We start from the raw sequence: 16531 nt of genomic DNA on the forward strand, positions 1-16531 counted from the left end.
CATCCGTGGGAGATCTCACTTTGCATCTCATCTATTATGTAAAGGATGCATTAAAAATAGCTGTGCAGTTCCTGCGGACATTGGCACGCATGCTGAGGAGTCAGGACGAGGCTTGGATTGTTCTTCGCAGCGACTTTGTGTGGTCTCCCTGCATTCCCTTTCAGGAGCGCCGGGGCGGGTGTGGAAGCTTTTCAGGAAGGACTGAAGCAAACAAGCTGTTTGTGCCTTTTTAAGTGGATGTCGAATCAGCATCCTGCAGCAGGTGCTTGCATGGCTTTGTGCCTGCTTTGACAGTCCCCCTTTGGAGAAACAGACCTCCTTGTGTGACAGTCACCTTTCCACTTTGCCCTCTGGCCTTTGCGTGAGCCAGTTTAATTCTACTCACCTGCAATGCTTTTCCCATGGAGACCACCAAACACAGGGTTAATTTTGGCACCGGGGGGGGGTTTCCTGTTTCTGAAATTTGCCTGCTTTTCAGAGCCTCTCCACAGCGCCCATAGCTATAAACCAGGCAGGATGGGTGTGAAAGTGAGAGACTTGTAAGGAGTGCACTAGAGAACTGAGCTTAGTCATACAAGGAGAGGTGCCATGCAGTACTACAGGTCTGGTCTGGGGGGTACTGGGGTGTTTTAGATGCTGCTTGTAATGATTAGAACTGGGAGCACTTGCTGTTGGGAATCTGGAAGCACAGGAAACAGGAAGGAGGGAGGAGGAGAGGGGAGCAGCAGCAGCTTTGTAAAGAGGTTTCACCTTTGGTAAATAAAGGCCTGCTGAAGTTTGTTACTACCTTGCTTGCACGATACAACAGATACTTTGATCAAGCCTGCAAGAGAGTCTAGTGCTGGCATAGCTGGCTGTCTCTAAGTCACAGGCCTACGCCCAGAGGGGATGCGAAGGGTGAGAACCTGAGGCAAAGAGGAGGTGCAGTGGGAGAGTGAGAAGAGCATGCAATCTCCAGCTTTGATCTTTGCTGCTGGGCCCTCACTTTCCCGAATATTGAGACTCGTTTAAACATTGGTTTCTAATCCCAAGATGGCTCTCGAGAAGGCAATATGCTGATATTCACAACGAGGGGTCTGAGGGATGAAAAGCCACTCATTAAATCACATCTCCTCTCCCCCATAAGACTGGTCCCTGCCGTGCATTTGTGAGCACTTTGTCCAGTGCTCCTTTTGAAATGGCCCCAGCGCTGAGTTTCCTAGCACGTACGGTGAGGGTCTAATCCACAGTGTACCAGACTTCACCCTAGGGCGATTTCTCTAATCTAAACATTCCTTTTTCACGTTCCTCTCATTTGTCCTAGTCATTGCCCCGTGTACCATGGGGATGAGAAGGTATAACTGGTGGGGCTGGAGCAGCTCCTTGCCTGCCACAGGGAGGGGGCTTCTCCAGCCCCACGGAGGGCCTGCTGCAGATGGGGGGGGGCACAGTCAGGGGCTGCTGTAACCTGGCTGAAGCAGGCTCTGCCTGCGGAGGGGGTGGGGGACATTCAAGCCTAGCAGCAGGGAGGGGGTGGAAGGCTGCTCCCCTCACCTTCTTTAATCGGTTAACCAGTCCAACAATATGTTTAGCCTGTTAGCCAATTCAATGGGATTTCACATCCCTAACGTACCACACCAAAAAGCGTCTCCTGCTTCCTTGATGTTTATGGGTGATGGTTGATGTCAGTTTCACGCTTGGCAGGGTTCTGCATTAAAAACCAACATCATCTCGGTCTGGTCCACACAAATCAGTTCTGGATCTGAACTTTCCCAAAGTTTAAGGCTCACGGGGACCCAAGGTTTGGGTTCTGGCCCAGCTGGAAGACGGGGAACACAATGTACTTCTCAGCCTCATACAGCAACAGGGCTTTTTGCGTAGGCTTGGAAATCTATTCCAGAATGCCTCTGTATTTGAGCAGCACTGGGGGGGAGGGGAATAAGACAGCAGCAGAAGTGTCAAAGAAAAAGTTTGTCCAACTTTTCATAAATACCGGGGGGAGTTTGGTTTCTTTATTTCCCCTCCGATTCGTCCCATGCAGTCACCCTGAAGCATGAGCAGCTGGACCTGATGAGAATCCTTCCCATTTTTTTTTTCCTTTTATGATTCCCGCTGGAGCCATGACTATGTTTTTTATGAATGAAGGGGGGAAAAATCTCATTGAAAAGTTCATCAACTTTCGGCTCCTACTCACTGAGTGATAGATCGCTTTAATTACCTTGAATTACTCAGCATTTCCACAGCGCTCCCCAAAGTCATTAAAAATAGATTTTCTGTTTGAACTTCGCTACCCGCAATGGGTCTCTAGGCGATATGCCGCATTGATGGGATGCCCCTTGGGTCGGCTCCTAGTCAGAGAGGTCAGCTGCTTGTGTCCGTAGGAGTCATAAAATGTAGAAACTTCTACTTTATTTATTCATGTATTTATTGGAGCCAGACTGTTTTGTTTTATTTGCAGTCTCTCGTGGAAGGGGGGAAGGGTGTTAAATTTAAGAGGACTTGGAAAGTCTCCATTTTTTTTTAATTTTGTTGCAGGTCAGTCGGTCAAGGAAAGCAGTAATGAGTCTTTATCATTTAATTACTGGGAACTAGGTTCATAATTAGGGAAGTGAAAAACTCAACACCAAAGCTGGTGTGTCAAGTGAGGGAGCAAAAACAGAAAAGGGAGCGTAAGACGCTGCACTTTGAGACTCCTGCTGTCTCTCTCATACAGACTCTCTGGAGTCCACAGGCCTCTGCCTGGGCTTAGCAACCCATCTTTGCACAAGAAGCCGGAGCATCGTGTTCTCCAGTTGTAGGACCAGGTTCTAAATTTGTAAAAACCAGGTGGCCAATGGTAGGTGCCTTCATTTGAGTGAGGGGTGCCCCTCAGCAGACACCTTGGGTCTCATTTCCAAGTCCGTTGGGGGCGATGGCAAATACTCGGTGCCTATGGAAAATCAGACCAAAAGCCGGTGTTTGACAACTCCCCTCCTCTCACACAGCGAAACTTTCCACCACCCCGGTAAAGCTCATCTGTACAGCGGATGCCTGTCAGAGACCGCGAAACAAACCGTCCCAGGAATTAAGGACCATCCTAAACCTCCCCACCTTCTGCTCCAACGGCCAGGCCTGCTTCTTCCATCAGTCTGCCTTCTCTTCTATACACACAGAGCAGCCTGGGCATTTAAAAAACCAAATCACACACAATTCTGCCCTTAGGGAGAGGACGTGGGAGAACAAACCAGATGCGATGGATGATGGTTAATGTACGACTGGAAGGCGGTCGGATATTAGTGATGATGGTGAGTTGCCCCAGATGGAGTGGGATGGGCTATGCAGACTCTTATGCTGCAGGGGCTGAGTTTCAGGGATGCTGGGCAGTTCTAGCTCACATTAACTTCAGCTGGCGATTAGGCGCTCAGACTTATTTCCCCCTCCCCGCCAGGGACACCGCCCAGTATGTGTGATGCAGCTCCTATAAGGGAGCTCTGTCTCTTCCCTGCTTCCCTCCTTCTGTTCCTTCCACTGGCTCTTTGCAATCAGCCTCCTCTCCACACTACGTGAAGTGAACAGCTCCGGACTTCAGTAGTTCTGCTGTGTCTAGTTACGACTAGAAATGCATTGCCTTCCTCGCCCCTGCCACCTGTGGCTGTAAAATCTGAAGAAGCCGTTCTTTTGATGCCTGCATTCCGACCCTCCCTCCCCCCGACGTGTTTGCTGCAGAGAAGAGCCGCTTATTGTGTGAGCTCCGGCCTTTTGGCCCCAGATCTGTCAGCCCGTCTCTGTCAGAGAGAGACTGGTCTGCATGCGGGGGACAGGTGGAAGCGTGTGTGCTAATAAGCCTACTTGGAGGCTCAGGGGGGCACAGCAGTGCGGCTCCTTGGCTCCGATTGTCAGAAAACAAGCTGTGTGTGGAAATGATATTTGACCACCATGGACACAGGCAGTCGCGTTTCTGAAAATGATGCTTTCGCAGAGCGTCAGTAGCTAGCCCCGTGATCCAATGAAAAGGAGGCACTTACATACTTGTGTTCCCTCAGTCACTTGTGTGTTTTTCTCTTTCCTTCTTCCATTCTCTCCTTTTCCTGCCTTCTGATTTTCTCCGTTCTCTCTTTTTCCTGCCTTTTCTCTTCATCTGCTTTTTTATCTGTTAGACATGCCTTCTCTCTTTCTTTTCTGTCTTTCAGTGATCCCTGGCTGAGATGGAGGGAAAACACACTAATCCACTTCACGGCATTCTCTCCCTGCTCTTGCCAGTTTGGGAAACAAGAGCAGGCCCAGAAATCAAATCTTCAGCTCTTGCAAAGCATTGCTATTTCCAGCTGGGCCAGTCCATTTTTTCTGACTGATGTTCCTGGCTTTCTTTCAGTTTTTGCCAGGATGTGGCTATCCTTTCACCGCAGTGTGAATTCCATTCATTTGAATCCTTCATTTTTCTGTCTGATCTCATTGTTTCTTTGTTTTTCTTTTTTAAATCAGCTCCCATCCTTGTTGTTTCTTCTTCAGCCTGCAGACAGCTACATGACTGAACCATGGTCTTCCTTATCTTCTGTCCCTAATGCAGCATTTCATGCGTACAGACACTTTGGTTTCATAATGATAATTAGCCTGGCAGAGAACATTTTGAAAACAATTAAAACACAAGCATTTCCATACTACTTTTGTAAGGGGCCACGAAACCCCAGTTCTTTCAGAGTCTCTGAGAGGGAACTAAGCTTTCAGAATTGCACGTGAGGAGATGGGTGGAGTCCTGCAAATCTGATATCCACTTCATAGCCACATGATGGGGGTACCAGATATCTGCAGACCATTTTTGTGAATGGGATGCAGATACTAATTTTGTATCCATGCAGAGCTCTTGAGATAGGGGCATGGGTGGCGGGTAATGCATGCAAGAGAAGGCATTGCTGTCCCAAAACTGCCTGCACTCTCTGGCCATCCAGGAGGGCTGAGGCTGCAGTGCAGCAGCCTTAGTCCTCCTGCTGGCCAGGAAGGATTGGGCTTCAGAGCTGGTGCTGGGCTTGGTTGCTGAAGGGGCGGGGCCTTAACTAAAGGGGTGGGGCATCAGCCTGAAGGGGTGAGATTGGGCCTTGCCTTCCATAGCTGGGCCCTCACCCGCCGCCCATGGATAGGAGTGTACGATAGTGTCTGCCAGGGCTGTTGAGAATCTTTGCCGGGCCCTGGCGGGGAGCCAGTTCCTCGAATCCCAGAAGGAGGAAGGTCATGAGTGGAAGAGGTGGGGCTTGGGGTAGCCTCCCCCTAGCCAGCCCTTCAACACTGCCAGGGATTCAGAGCATGCTGCTGCCGTTGAGAGCCTCGAGCCCTTTTAAATCACCGGTCCCATGGCCAGCTGCCCCCTTTGCCCCCCACCAGCATCCCTGGTGTCTGCTGTTAATGGAATTTTGGTGCTTTTACTCACCAATCTGAGGACACTCTAGAGACAGTCCATTGGAAACTTTAGTATTTGGATTTTGCTTTACGTGGATGATGGACGATACATTACGGCTGTGTCTAGACTGCATCCCTTTTCCATAAAAGGGATGCAAATTAGACACATCGCAATTGCAAATGAAGCGGGGATTTAAATCCCCCCCGCTTCATTTGCATAAACATGGCTGCCACTTTTTTCCGGCTTGGCGCTTTGCTGGAAAAAAGCGCCAGTCTAAACGCGGGTCTTTCGGAAAATAAAGCCTTTTCTGAAAGATCCCTTATTCCTCTTAAATCCCCGCTTCATTTGCAATTGCGATGTGTTTAATTTGCATCCCTTTTATGGAAAAGGGATGCAGTCTAGACACAGCTTATAACTGTGAGTGCTGAGGGAAAATATGATGGTGCAAGTGTTGCAAAAAACCTTCTTCCAATATTCTCTTAAATGTTTAAATGACATTGCTTCATGTGTGTTCACCGTGATCTTTTGTTTTCTCTTCCTGAATATCATCTTGGATAGTTCATCAGTTGAGTTTTTCTGGCATGAACATTTGCAGGGAGTGATTTTAAAGTTGTGCATTTGTGGAGAACAAATGGGAAATTCCCTCCAGAAGTATTTATGCATTCTTCCAATTAGGGAACAGAAACAATATCAGGTGCCTTATTGGTGTGATCAAAGTTAACCAATGCAGGCTGATATCTCTGCTGAAGGATATACTTTAGCCAGAGAAAAATTGTTGGGTCAAATGCAGGGATGACTGGCTGAAATTTGGTAGTTTGTGTTGTGTAGGTCAAGCTACGTGGTTCCATCTAGTCTATGTATGCTTCAAAATTAGTACATAATTTGAAAAACAAAGGTCAAATAATTTTGAATAGTAAATACATTTAGGCTGTGTCTAGACTGGCCAGTTTTTCCGGAAAATCAGCCGCTTTTCCGGAAAAACTTGCCAGCTGTCTACACTGGCCACTTACATTTCCGCAAAAGCACTGACTTCCTACTGTAAGAAATCAGTGCTTCTTGCGGAAATACTATGCTACTCCCATTCGGGCAAAAGTCCTTTTGCGCAAAACTTTTGTGCAAAAGGGCCAGTGTAGACAGCTCAGATTTGTTTTCCGCAAAAAAGCCCCGATCGTGAAAATGGCGATCGGGGCTTTTTTGCGGAAAACCGCGTCTAGATTGGCACAGATGCTTTTCCGCAAAAAGTGCTTTTGCGGAAAAGCGTCTGTGCCAATCTAGACACTCTGTTCCGAAAATGCTTTTAACAGAAAACTTTTCCGTTAAAAGCATTTCTGGAAAATCATGCCAGTCTAGACGTAGCTTTGCTGAAATTGATAGAGATAAAGAATAACACAGAGAATATCTCATTGCCTATGTATACATCCATAATATGCTCAGACCTTAAATACTGAATACAGATGTGACCACTTAATCTCAAAAAAGATATCTTGGCTTTGGAAGAAGTTTAAAAAAGGGGCAACAAAAATTATTAGGGGTTCGCAACGGCTACCATATGAAGAGAGATTAAAAACAGTGGGTCTTTTCAGCTTAGAAAACAGGAGACTAAGTATGTTAGAGATCTATAAAATCATGACTGGTGTGGAGAAAGTGAATAAGGAAAAGTTATTTATTTGTTCCAATAATATAAGAAGTAGGGGTCATCAAATGAAATTAACAAGTATTAAGTATAAAACAAACAAAAGGAAGTATTTCTTCACACAATGCATAGTCAACCTGTGGAACTCCTTGCCAGTGGATGTTGTGAAGACCAGGATTTTAACAGTTCAAAAAAGAACTAGATAAATTTATGGAGTATAGGTCCATCCAATGGCTATTAGCCAGGATGTGTAGGAATGGTGTCCCTAGCCTCTGTTTGTCAGACACTGGGAATGGGTGACGGGCTGGATCACTTGATCATTACCTGTTCCATTCATTCTCTCTGGGGCACCTGGCATTGGCCACTGTAGGGAGACAAGACACTGGGCTAGATTGACCTTTGGTTTAACCCAGTATGGCTGTTCTTATGTTATGTTCTTATAATATTTATTTATGGATATTCCACAAGCAGGAAAAGAGTCAAAATGTATTACATAAATTGTTTGTACAATTGTTTCTGTAATAATTATTGCTATTGGCACATGTTATTTTATAGAACTGTGCGTGTATACACCACTTTGCAAATGTGAAAAAAGAAGCTTGCTCTAAATGTATTGTTCATTTATAAGGGCAGGTCTTGTAAAACAGCCTTGGCCCAGGGTGGCTGATCCCTGTGGGGAGTTGGAGCCCGCTTTACCACTGCAAAATGAAGCAAAAAAACAAACAACCAACCAACCACACACCTGGCATGTTGTTGCATGACAATTGGTTTAATTAAGCACCACACAATGTGAGTCAGCAGCCATGCCATTGACTGATGGGAATTCCAAGAATAAAATTAAACAGCATCAGGAGAACAAATGCTCAGAGCCCTGGTGAAGTGGGGGAGACGCTTAGGGCATGACTTCCATACAGGTTCTGTTGACATAACTTACGTTGCTCAGGGGCGTGAATAAATTGCCCCCTGCACATCATAAATTACACCAACATAAGCACCGGAGTGAACTGCATTATGTCAATGGGAGAGCTCCTCTTGCTGACCTAGCTTCAGTCACTCACAGAGGTAGTTTTGTTATGCTGACGGAAGAGCTCCCTCCCATTGGCATAGCGCTTTGTCACCAGATGCACTGCATTGACTAAAATTCAGCAGTACACTTGCACCCCTGTCGTACTTTTGCTGCAGACTAGCCCTTAGAATCGTGAAGCCACCTGATTTTTCCATCTTCACAAGCACTCAAAAACTCCCTGGCATGGGGCACAGAAGACTGGTCCTGGAGCTGTCTGTACTCTTACACATATAGGCCTATTTCCCCCCTGCTCCAGTGCTGACCAAGCATTAGACAACCTTTCACAGCGCCCATGTTGCCCTCAGAAGACTTGGACAATGGCAGGGACAAGAGCAGGAGGCAGATTTCACCTTTGGGATATGATTATATTCTTAGCTTCCTGCTCAGTTTCATGGCTCTCGAAATCCCATGCTCTCTCCATATCTTTTCTTTGGGAGACCGAAAAGAAACAGTTTATTTTAACAGCTTGGGGACAGCCCATGCATATTCTGTTGTCTTGAATTTTCACCAGGCTTCCTTATGTGTCACAAGAAAATTCTATCAAATGGCAACTTTTGCCCCCCAAAACATACAAACATTCAGAATAGGCATTTGTAATCCACTAGTGGTGATGGGGACCATGTAAATGCCTAAGTAACTAGAATGGGGGTATGGCTAGACTGCAGGGGGGTTTCGGGATACTGGAAGTATCCCAAAAAAACTCTGCTGCATCCAGGGAACGCGTTTGCTTTTCTGCTTTTTTTGCGGAAGAGCTAACACACTCTTTTGGAAGCCCCTATATTACTCGTTCTATGAAGAAGGGGGCTTCCGAAAGAGGGGTCTAGATGGGCCAAATGTCAGAAAAGCCTCTTCCGACAAAAGAATCTGAAAAAGGGACGCAAAATGCATAGTGCATTTTGTGTCCCTTTTTCCGACAAAAACTTGTAGTCTAGCCAGGGTGCAGGGTCCTCTTACAGGAGGGCTGAACTTTGGAATTGCAGAGAGCAAAGTGGGTGTGTCTATGTGTGGGTATGAGAGACAAGGGAGGGGGTACTCATCTCTTTGTGCTATAGTAGCAGTTACTGGCCCTGCAAGATCAGTACCCCATTGTCCACGTTGCTATATCAACACATGCTGAGAGAGAGCTCCTGGCCTGAAGAGCTGGCGGGCAAATGATGAGAGAAAGTAGCATTATCCCCATTTTACATACAGGTAACTGAGGCAGAGTGCAAGAGAGTTGTCGCAAGACAGACAGTGAGTGTATGGTAGCGCCAGACCTCCTGTGTTCCTTATCACACCTCCCTTGTTTCCTTTTCCTACCTTACTCTTCTTGGTGTGTAAGTTAGTCTCCTGCTTGTCCTTGCCATCCTGGATGGGTGCATGTTATGCACAGTTTTGCCTCTTACAAACATTGTATACCTTCCACTATGGGATACATCCACACTGAATTTGACCCAAAGGCCTCTGTTATAGGCAAATTCCAGACCAAAACTATTCCATAGTGTTTTGATGCAGCATAAATGATGTATAAAATATATATTTTAAGTTGTTAAGTAGGGCCCAGGAAACAAGAAGAAAAGCAGCCCTATTGGTTTCATGTTTGGAGAGGAACTGGGTTCTCACTATATCAACAACACTTGGCGTGAAAGTGGCCTTTGTTCCAAGAGACACTGCTTCCTTTCAGCCCCTGACTTCCCAGCTGCTGAGAGCTGGGCCGTGTTTTGACAGACAGAGCGAATGCAATGCAGACAGTTGTTTTAATTTTCAGCCAGTTGCAGACATCACTCACCAGGAGCCAGAAACCCAAGTACAGAGGCCGCACACTTGGCTTTAGTTCTCTCTGCACAAGGGCTCTGTTTGGATGGCAGAGCAGAAGGAAGCCCATTGGTAGCGTAACGGATACACCAGAGTGCGGCAGCGAGCGATTGCCATGGGAAAGGTGAACAGGAATCACAAACATTCCTCTCAGGCCTCCTTGCACATGCAGCTTTTTAAACATAAAAGATCCTTTTTCTGCTCACTTTGATTTCCACCACAGGGGCTCCTTTCCACTGGAATATTTGCCTTTCAACCTCTTCTTCTTTTTATAACAAGCCAAACTCTGAAGCCAAGAACTGGTGGGGAAGGAGGAAGGGAGAAGAAGGGTAATTGTGGTAGTGGTGGGTTTTAATTTTTATTTCAGGTTGTGAAATGCCTCACTGATATTCAGCACTGGTCTCAGAGAGGTAGCCCGTGTTCGTCTGTAACTTTAAAAAAGTGCGTGGTCCTGTAGTATCTTAGAGACTAACAAATATATAGTATCATGAGTTTTTGTGGGCTAGTCCCACTTGCCACAGACATCACAAATTTCAGTCACATCCTCCATGCACCTGGCCCTGATTCACCAGTTTGTGGCCACAGTTGTATGCTGCTGTAACCTAGAACTTGCTCTGGTGTAACATGGAAGTTACATAGTGGTGAATCTGGCAAACAGAACTTGGTTCTCCCCTGCCTTGTGTCACCATATACCCTTGTGCAAAAGCAGCATAAAATGCTGCCAACTCAGATTTCTGTATTTGATTATACTGGCTGTTTGCACCTGTGCCAGCAACTGCACAAGGTGCAAAGGAGGGATGTAAAATTCCATGTAATCAGTTAACCGGTTAAACTATGTGTTTAAAATAAAGTGGCCTGGCTGCTCTGGCCTGGCTGTGCCACCATGGGCTGCTTGGCTAGGTTAGAGCGCCCCCCTCTGGCCAGGATGGGCCCACCACAGGTGGGGGCTACTTCAGCCTGGCTAGAGAGCCCAATATCCATGGCACAGCAGCTGAGACACCAGTTCACCATTCACATCCCTAGTGCAAACCCGACGAGAAAGAGACATATAATCTTTTATGACCGAAGCCGAATGCTCGATCTGTAAATAACTAACAGTACGTGACATTTCAGAGGGGTAGCCGAGTTAGTCTATAACAGGAAAAACTTAAAAAACAACAAATGGTCTGATAGTGTTTTATAGACCAACAAAACATGTAGATAGTATCGTGAGCTTCTGTGGGCACAGCCCACTTTTTCAGATGACCGGAGTGTTGGAAGTCCAGAACCAAGAATAAATAAGGGAAGGAGGGAGGGAGGGGAAGGAAAAAAATTGGAGGGGGACGGGAGAGAATATTGGGTAGATAAATTTCAAAGGGACAGCCGAGCCAGTCTGTAACAGGAAAAACTTAGTACATGAAGTGTCTTTCCTACTGGAGGTGGGTGGGTACAGAATGGGCTGGGTCGGTCACCTCCAAGGAGGAGAGATGACATGTTATAACACGGTATGGTCTCTTTCCGAGTGCATGTGTATGATATATGCATGCACATGTCTCCTGGGCAGGGAAGGTTTGGCAGGCTTACAGTAAAATTAGGCCTTTTCCTAGGTAGAGAGGACGAGGTTTTATAAGGGTGTAATTCTGCCTCCCGCTCAGTCATAACCTTACAACTTACACATGCTGTGTATCGCTGAAGTGTGACTTACCAGACTCAGCTTGCAAGAGGTGCCTCCAAGATTGGTTTCTGTGAGCCATATGGAAGCCAGCAGTCTGCGTCCTGTCCCAGACCATCGCAGCACATGTTTACGCCTCCAAACAAGTGTGCGCGTGGGGGTGGGTTTGGGACTGGCTCCTTGGACTAGAACTCTGCCTTCCGGCTGCCAAAGGGAGCCTTTGCCTGTGCGTTGGCAGGCAGATTTCACTAACGCAAACCAGCAAGAGCCTGCGATGTGCTCACCCCAGACTGCTGTGCAATCTGTCTGCACAGGCTAAGCCCTGGTCACCTGCTCCACTAGGCTTCTTGGCCATGCATACTTGACTGCAAGTTGCTGTTTATTGTAAGTGGTACATCTGTTCTCTGCTGTTGATACAACATGCTAGGTAGTAATAATAAATAGTATTTATTAACAAAAATGTTTACACGTCAGTTTTCACCCAAGTGGATCCCACAGTACTGCATAGACTATATATAAGATTTTTTTTGTAAATGAATAGATGTCGTATGAACTGGCACATTGAATTTGATTGGAGGTCAGTCTAGTCCAGTGTTCTACCTCAGAGAGTGGTTAGCAGCTCAAAGATCAAAGAATCTCATTGCAAGCGGTGATGAAAGCTCTGCTCTTAGCGAATGTCTCCTTCCAGCCCTGTTCATTAGAGATCAGTCGATGTCCCATTGCAGGATGGTATATGTGCCTTCATAAACTCTTGTTAGTTTGATTGTGACACTGGATAGTCTGGTGATCCATCTAAGGACACATCTACACAGTGGGGCTTAGCTCAATTTGCGTAGCTTATTTCGAGTTTTGGTGCTGTCTACACAGCACTTATTTTGAAATAGAGCACTCTTCCTCTGACTTCCCTTACTCCTCGTACATTGGGGCTACGTCTACACTGGCATGATTTTCTGAAAATGCTTTTAACAGAAAAGTTTTCCGTTAAAAGCATTTTCGGAAAAGCACGTCTAGATTGGCCACGGACGCTTTTCCTCAAAAAGTGTTTTTTGCGGAAAAGCGTCCGTAGCCAATCTAGATGCTGTTTTCTGCAAAAAAGCCCCGATCGCCATTTTCACGATCGGGGCTTTTTTGCAGAAAACACTACTGTGCTGTTTACATTGGCCCTTTTGCGCAAAAGTCTTTCGGAAAAAGACTTTTGCCCAAACGGGAGCAGCATAGTATTTCCGGAAAAGCACTAACAATCTTACATGAGATAGTCAGTGATTTTCTGGAAATTCAAGCGGCCGGTGTAGACAGCTGGCAAGTTTTTCCGCAAAATCATGTGATTTTGCGGTAAAACTTTCCAGTCTAGACACAGCCTGGGTGTTACCGGAGTCAGAGTAATAAGTCCTCCAGCTTGACAATATTTCGACGTTATGTCCAAATAACTGCCGTCTGTGTAGACATGGACTACGTTATTTTGAAATAATGTTGCTGTGCAGACATAGCCTACATGTTCAGTTCTTGTATTGAATCATGCTAAGCTCTTGCCCTCCAGTGTTGTGTTGTGGCAGTGAGTCCACTTCTGGAATGCACTTTTTTCTGGGGAGGAATGCAAGAGCCATTTAACACTACACAGCAGCCTATGCAACAGCTTTAAGACAGGAAGTGGAGACATCCCATTGAAACTGCAGGGAGGGGATTCATTAAGCAAAGCATCCTCGCCTAATTGGAATCTAGCCATGACACTGGGGGTAAAGCCCTCATCTTGTAGGCCATGTTTCTGGAAGAGTTCATGATGACCTCTGAGTCAGGTTCTTGACATATCTCACCAATGTAAATGTGCCTGTTCTGTTTGTGAAGATCACGGTGTGAAATTATTTGCTGATGGCCAGATTCAGGTGATTTTGTTAAGTCCATCCTGACAGAAGAGTTCCCTTTTCATTTTCTTTTTCTCTCCTGCTCCCCTGCCCCTGTGACACAGGCAGCCCCATTGTCTGGTTTTGAGAAACTTTTGCTCCCTTTTCTGAAGAAGTCTTGTCAGTAATCAAAGGAAATGGAATTGTGACTGCACGGGTTTACAGCCACTTATTTAAATTAGGCTTGTCCTGCTGTGGATTGGTCCTGCTGTGAGGGCAGGGGACGGGACTTGATGACCTCTCAAGGTCCCTTCCAGTTCTAGTGTGTGATGTACCGTACTAAGGATCCAAGACTGAGCATCTGCTCTTAACCTGAGAGTCCATAGACTCCAGATGTGCTCCTAGGAAGCTCCCCCAGGTTGAAATTGTCCCCTTTGTTAAGAGTCAGCTGGAGGTATATGAAACCCTGAAGTCAAGGCTTTACACCATATCGGATCACACCACTGGCCCTAGAAGTTCAGTATGGACCCAGACATGATTCTGCTAAGGGACATACAGCCCCTTAAAATATGCCTGACCTGACCAATTTTCAGTGCTGTCTAACCAGGAGTAACTCCTTCCTGATCCCTGTAGCGGCTTGGAATGGAAGCTTGAAATGTGATCAATTTTATCTTAACCCTGCCTCACTGGAAATATTATTACAGGGCCCAGAATTCACTAACAGTGTTTGAAGGCCAAAAGCCAAGCCAAGTCAAAATGGCGTATTTTCTCTACCGACGTGCACCGATCCTTTGGGGGAATTTCATTTCCTCCTAACCTTCCTGCTCAGAACTTTTTCCACCGTCCATGTGAAACACGAGATGCATCTCCCAGCTGCAGTGTCACATGCGTCCACCAGCAAATGGACAGACACCTGCTAGCTCTGCTCAAGCTAGCACACTAAAAGAGCAGGGTAGCCACTGAGGCATGGGCTGCACTCCCGGTGAGCTACTGAGTATGGACCTGAGGATCCAGCTTTGTGCTTCTGCAGCTGCCTCCAGTTTTAGCTCATTCCACCCCTGACAGCTCTGCTATTTTTAGTGCAGTAGCTCAAGCTGAGCTAGCAAGTTTCTGTTTCTATTCACACGGAGAAGCACACTCCCAGCCGCAGTGAAGATACTTGCACAGTGAACTGCACGTTGGGGGAGGTGGAACTCTGCTTTCATCCTGGGGATTTTTCTATAGGAAAGCTGAGTCACTTCCTCTAAAACGTTAGAACAAGGTACAAGTTGAACCTCTCTAGTCCGGCACTCTCTGATCCGACAGCATCTACGGTCCGGCATGATATTAGTTAGCCGGATGTCCACTTATCATGGGTGTGGCCAAGTTTCCTGTGGTCCCATAAAGTTTGTTTACAGCCACCCCAGTGCTGGCTCTCAGTGTTCTGTGCTGTTATTTAGCTCTCATTTACCCCTAAACATCTTCTAAGAGCCCAGCAAGCAGTGGAAGTGTTGGTGATGCTGCTAGACAACATTGACCTCCCATGATTTGGCAAATTCTCTGGTTTGGCACTGGTCAGGTCCTGAGGGTGCCAGTCCAGACTAGAGAGATTGAACCTGTACTGGATTCTCTTCTTAGCTCAGCTACTTACTTTACCTCTGCCGCTGACGTTAGGCTATTTATTCAGCACCCACGTGCTGTGGTTACCACATGCTGTCTGTACAAATCAGGGCTGGCCCACAACATTTTGGCACTTGAGGTGGGGAGTTCAAATGATGCCCCCTCGCATGGACCAAAACTTTGAAATGTCTCAATTCTGCCTTCTTCCTGTTCTACTCCTCTCATGGTACTGCTCCTCCTCCTCTCCCTCCCTGCTGCTTTCTGTTATTCCCTCTCACCTTTCCTCCTGCCTGCCTGTTATGTCTCTTGTGCCCTCCTTCCTACAGCACAGCTCTCCCCCATCTCTGTGCATCTAGAGCAGAGAGAATACATATGCACCTGCAGGAGACACAATTTTCTACACTTTGGAGCCTAGTGGTGCCCCCCCACAGTCTGGCACCTGAGGCGACCGCCTCAGTTCACCTCATGGTAAGGCCAGGCCTGGTACAAATGGATATATTTCATGGTGTTGTGTTACCCCCGTGAGGATTTTTAATTGAAGCTGGTGAATTGCTTTGCCACCTCCTGAGAAAAATCCCTGCGAAAGGGCGAGTGGCTGCTGGTTGGTTTGTTTATTGTGCAGACAAGAGGAGAGAAAATGCGATGAACACGTTTATTTGCTTCCTTTCCAGGTGTCCCGGGTTCCCGTGGAATCCTGTGAGCAATACACAACCTGTGCGGAATGTCTGAGCTCAGAAGACCCTCACTGTGGCTGGTGCTCTCTTCACCATATGTAAGTCCCATCATCAGCCATTTGATTTGAGCTAACGGGTGTTATTGTAAAAGAAGCCTTAAAAGCCTGAACTCTTTCTATAGGTGGTTATTTAAAAAAAAAATAGTAGCAGCCTGTTACTATCCCCCTCTTCCTACAGGGGAATCCCCTGCACTGAAGGGGGGGATGCTATTGAATATCACTGAAGTCCTGTTAAAAAGAACATATACTCCCTAGATGTAGGAGATGGGGAATGAATCCAGCATGTGATTTGAATGTCAAAGAGAATGAAACCACGTGAACTGAAACTCATGGGAATGGAAGCCTGCTGTTTTCACACAACCCTGCTATTTACCCCAACCCCTAATTGCTCTGACCTGGAGGGAGTTTTTACTAGTGGGGTGGATTAGCTGACATTATGGACATCAGGAAGGTTGTATCTGGGTACCTAGCCAGAGCAGTTGGCTCTTTGTGGTGGGGGGAAATTATTTTAACTACTACTTAGAAATGTTGGAAAACTGACTGCTTCAGGAAGTGCGTCCAAGCCAGCCAAGCAAGGAAACTGCTACAGGTTAGGCTGAGGCTCTGTGCTAGGTCTGAGACCAGCAGCTCTATCTCAAGTCAGTGGAGACAAAGAAAAGAAAGATTTTTCGGGTAAACTTTGGGAAAACGGGGCTTTGAATTTGGGCAGTGTTTGTGCACTCTCATTGTGACAATGGTGTTCATTGGCTAAAGTGAAAGGGGGACCTGATGCTCATGCTTGAGGGGAGGCAGGGGGGAACCTGGAACACACTGGTACAAAGGAATCGAAAGCCCTTTGGCTCCAGGCCAGCCAACAAAGTGTTCCCA

General features: G+C 46.6%; 1 protein-coding gene across 3 annotated transcripts in view; it reads left to right on the forward strand.

Annotated features, from left to right (window-relative positions):
• The window catches only part of PLXNA2 (plexin A2), a 324357-nt gene that overhangs the window by 181754 nt on the left and 126072 nt on the right, over positions 1 to 16531 (forward strand). For all 3 annotated transcript variants that reach the window (XM_075909971.2, XM_075909972.2, XM_075909970.2), the window contains exon 5: positions 15603 to 15703. In XM_075909971.2, coding sequence (XP_075766086.2) covers positions 15603 to 15703 — 101 coding nt within the window. The remainder of the gene's footprint in view (positions 1 to 15602; positions 15704 to 16531) is intronic.

This window comes from Pelodiscus sinensis, chromosome 27 (genome assembly GCF_052426305.1).
Source record: "Pelodiscus sinensis isolate ZL-2025 chromosome 27, ASM5242630v1, whole genome shotgun sequence".
NCBI lineage: Eukaryota > Metazoa > Chordata > Testudines > Trionychidae > Pelodiscus > Pelodiscus sinensis.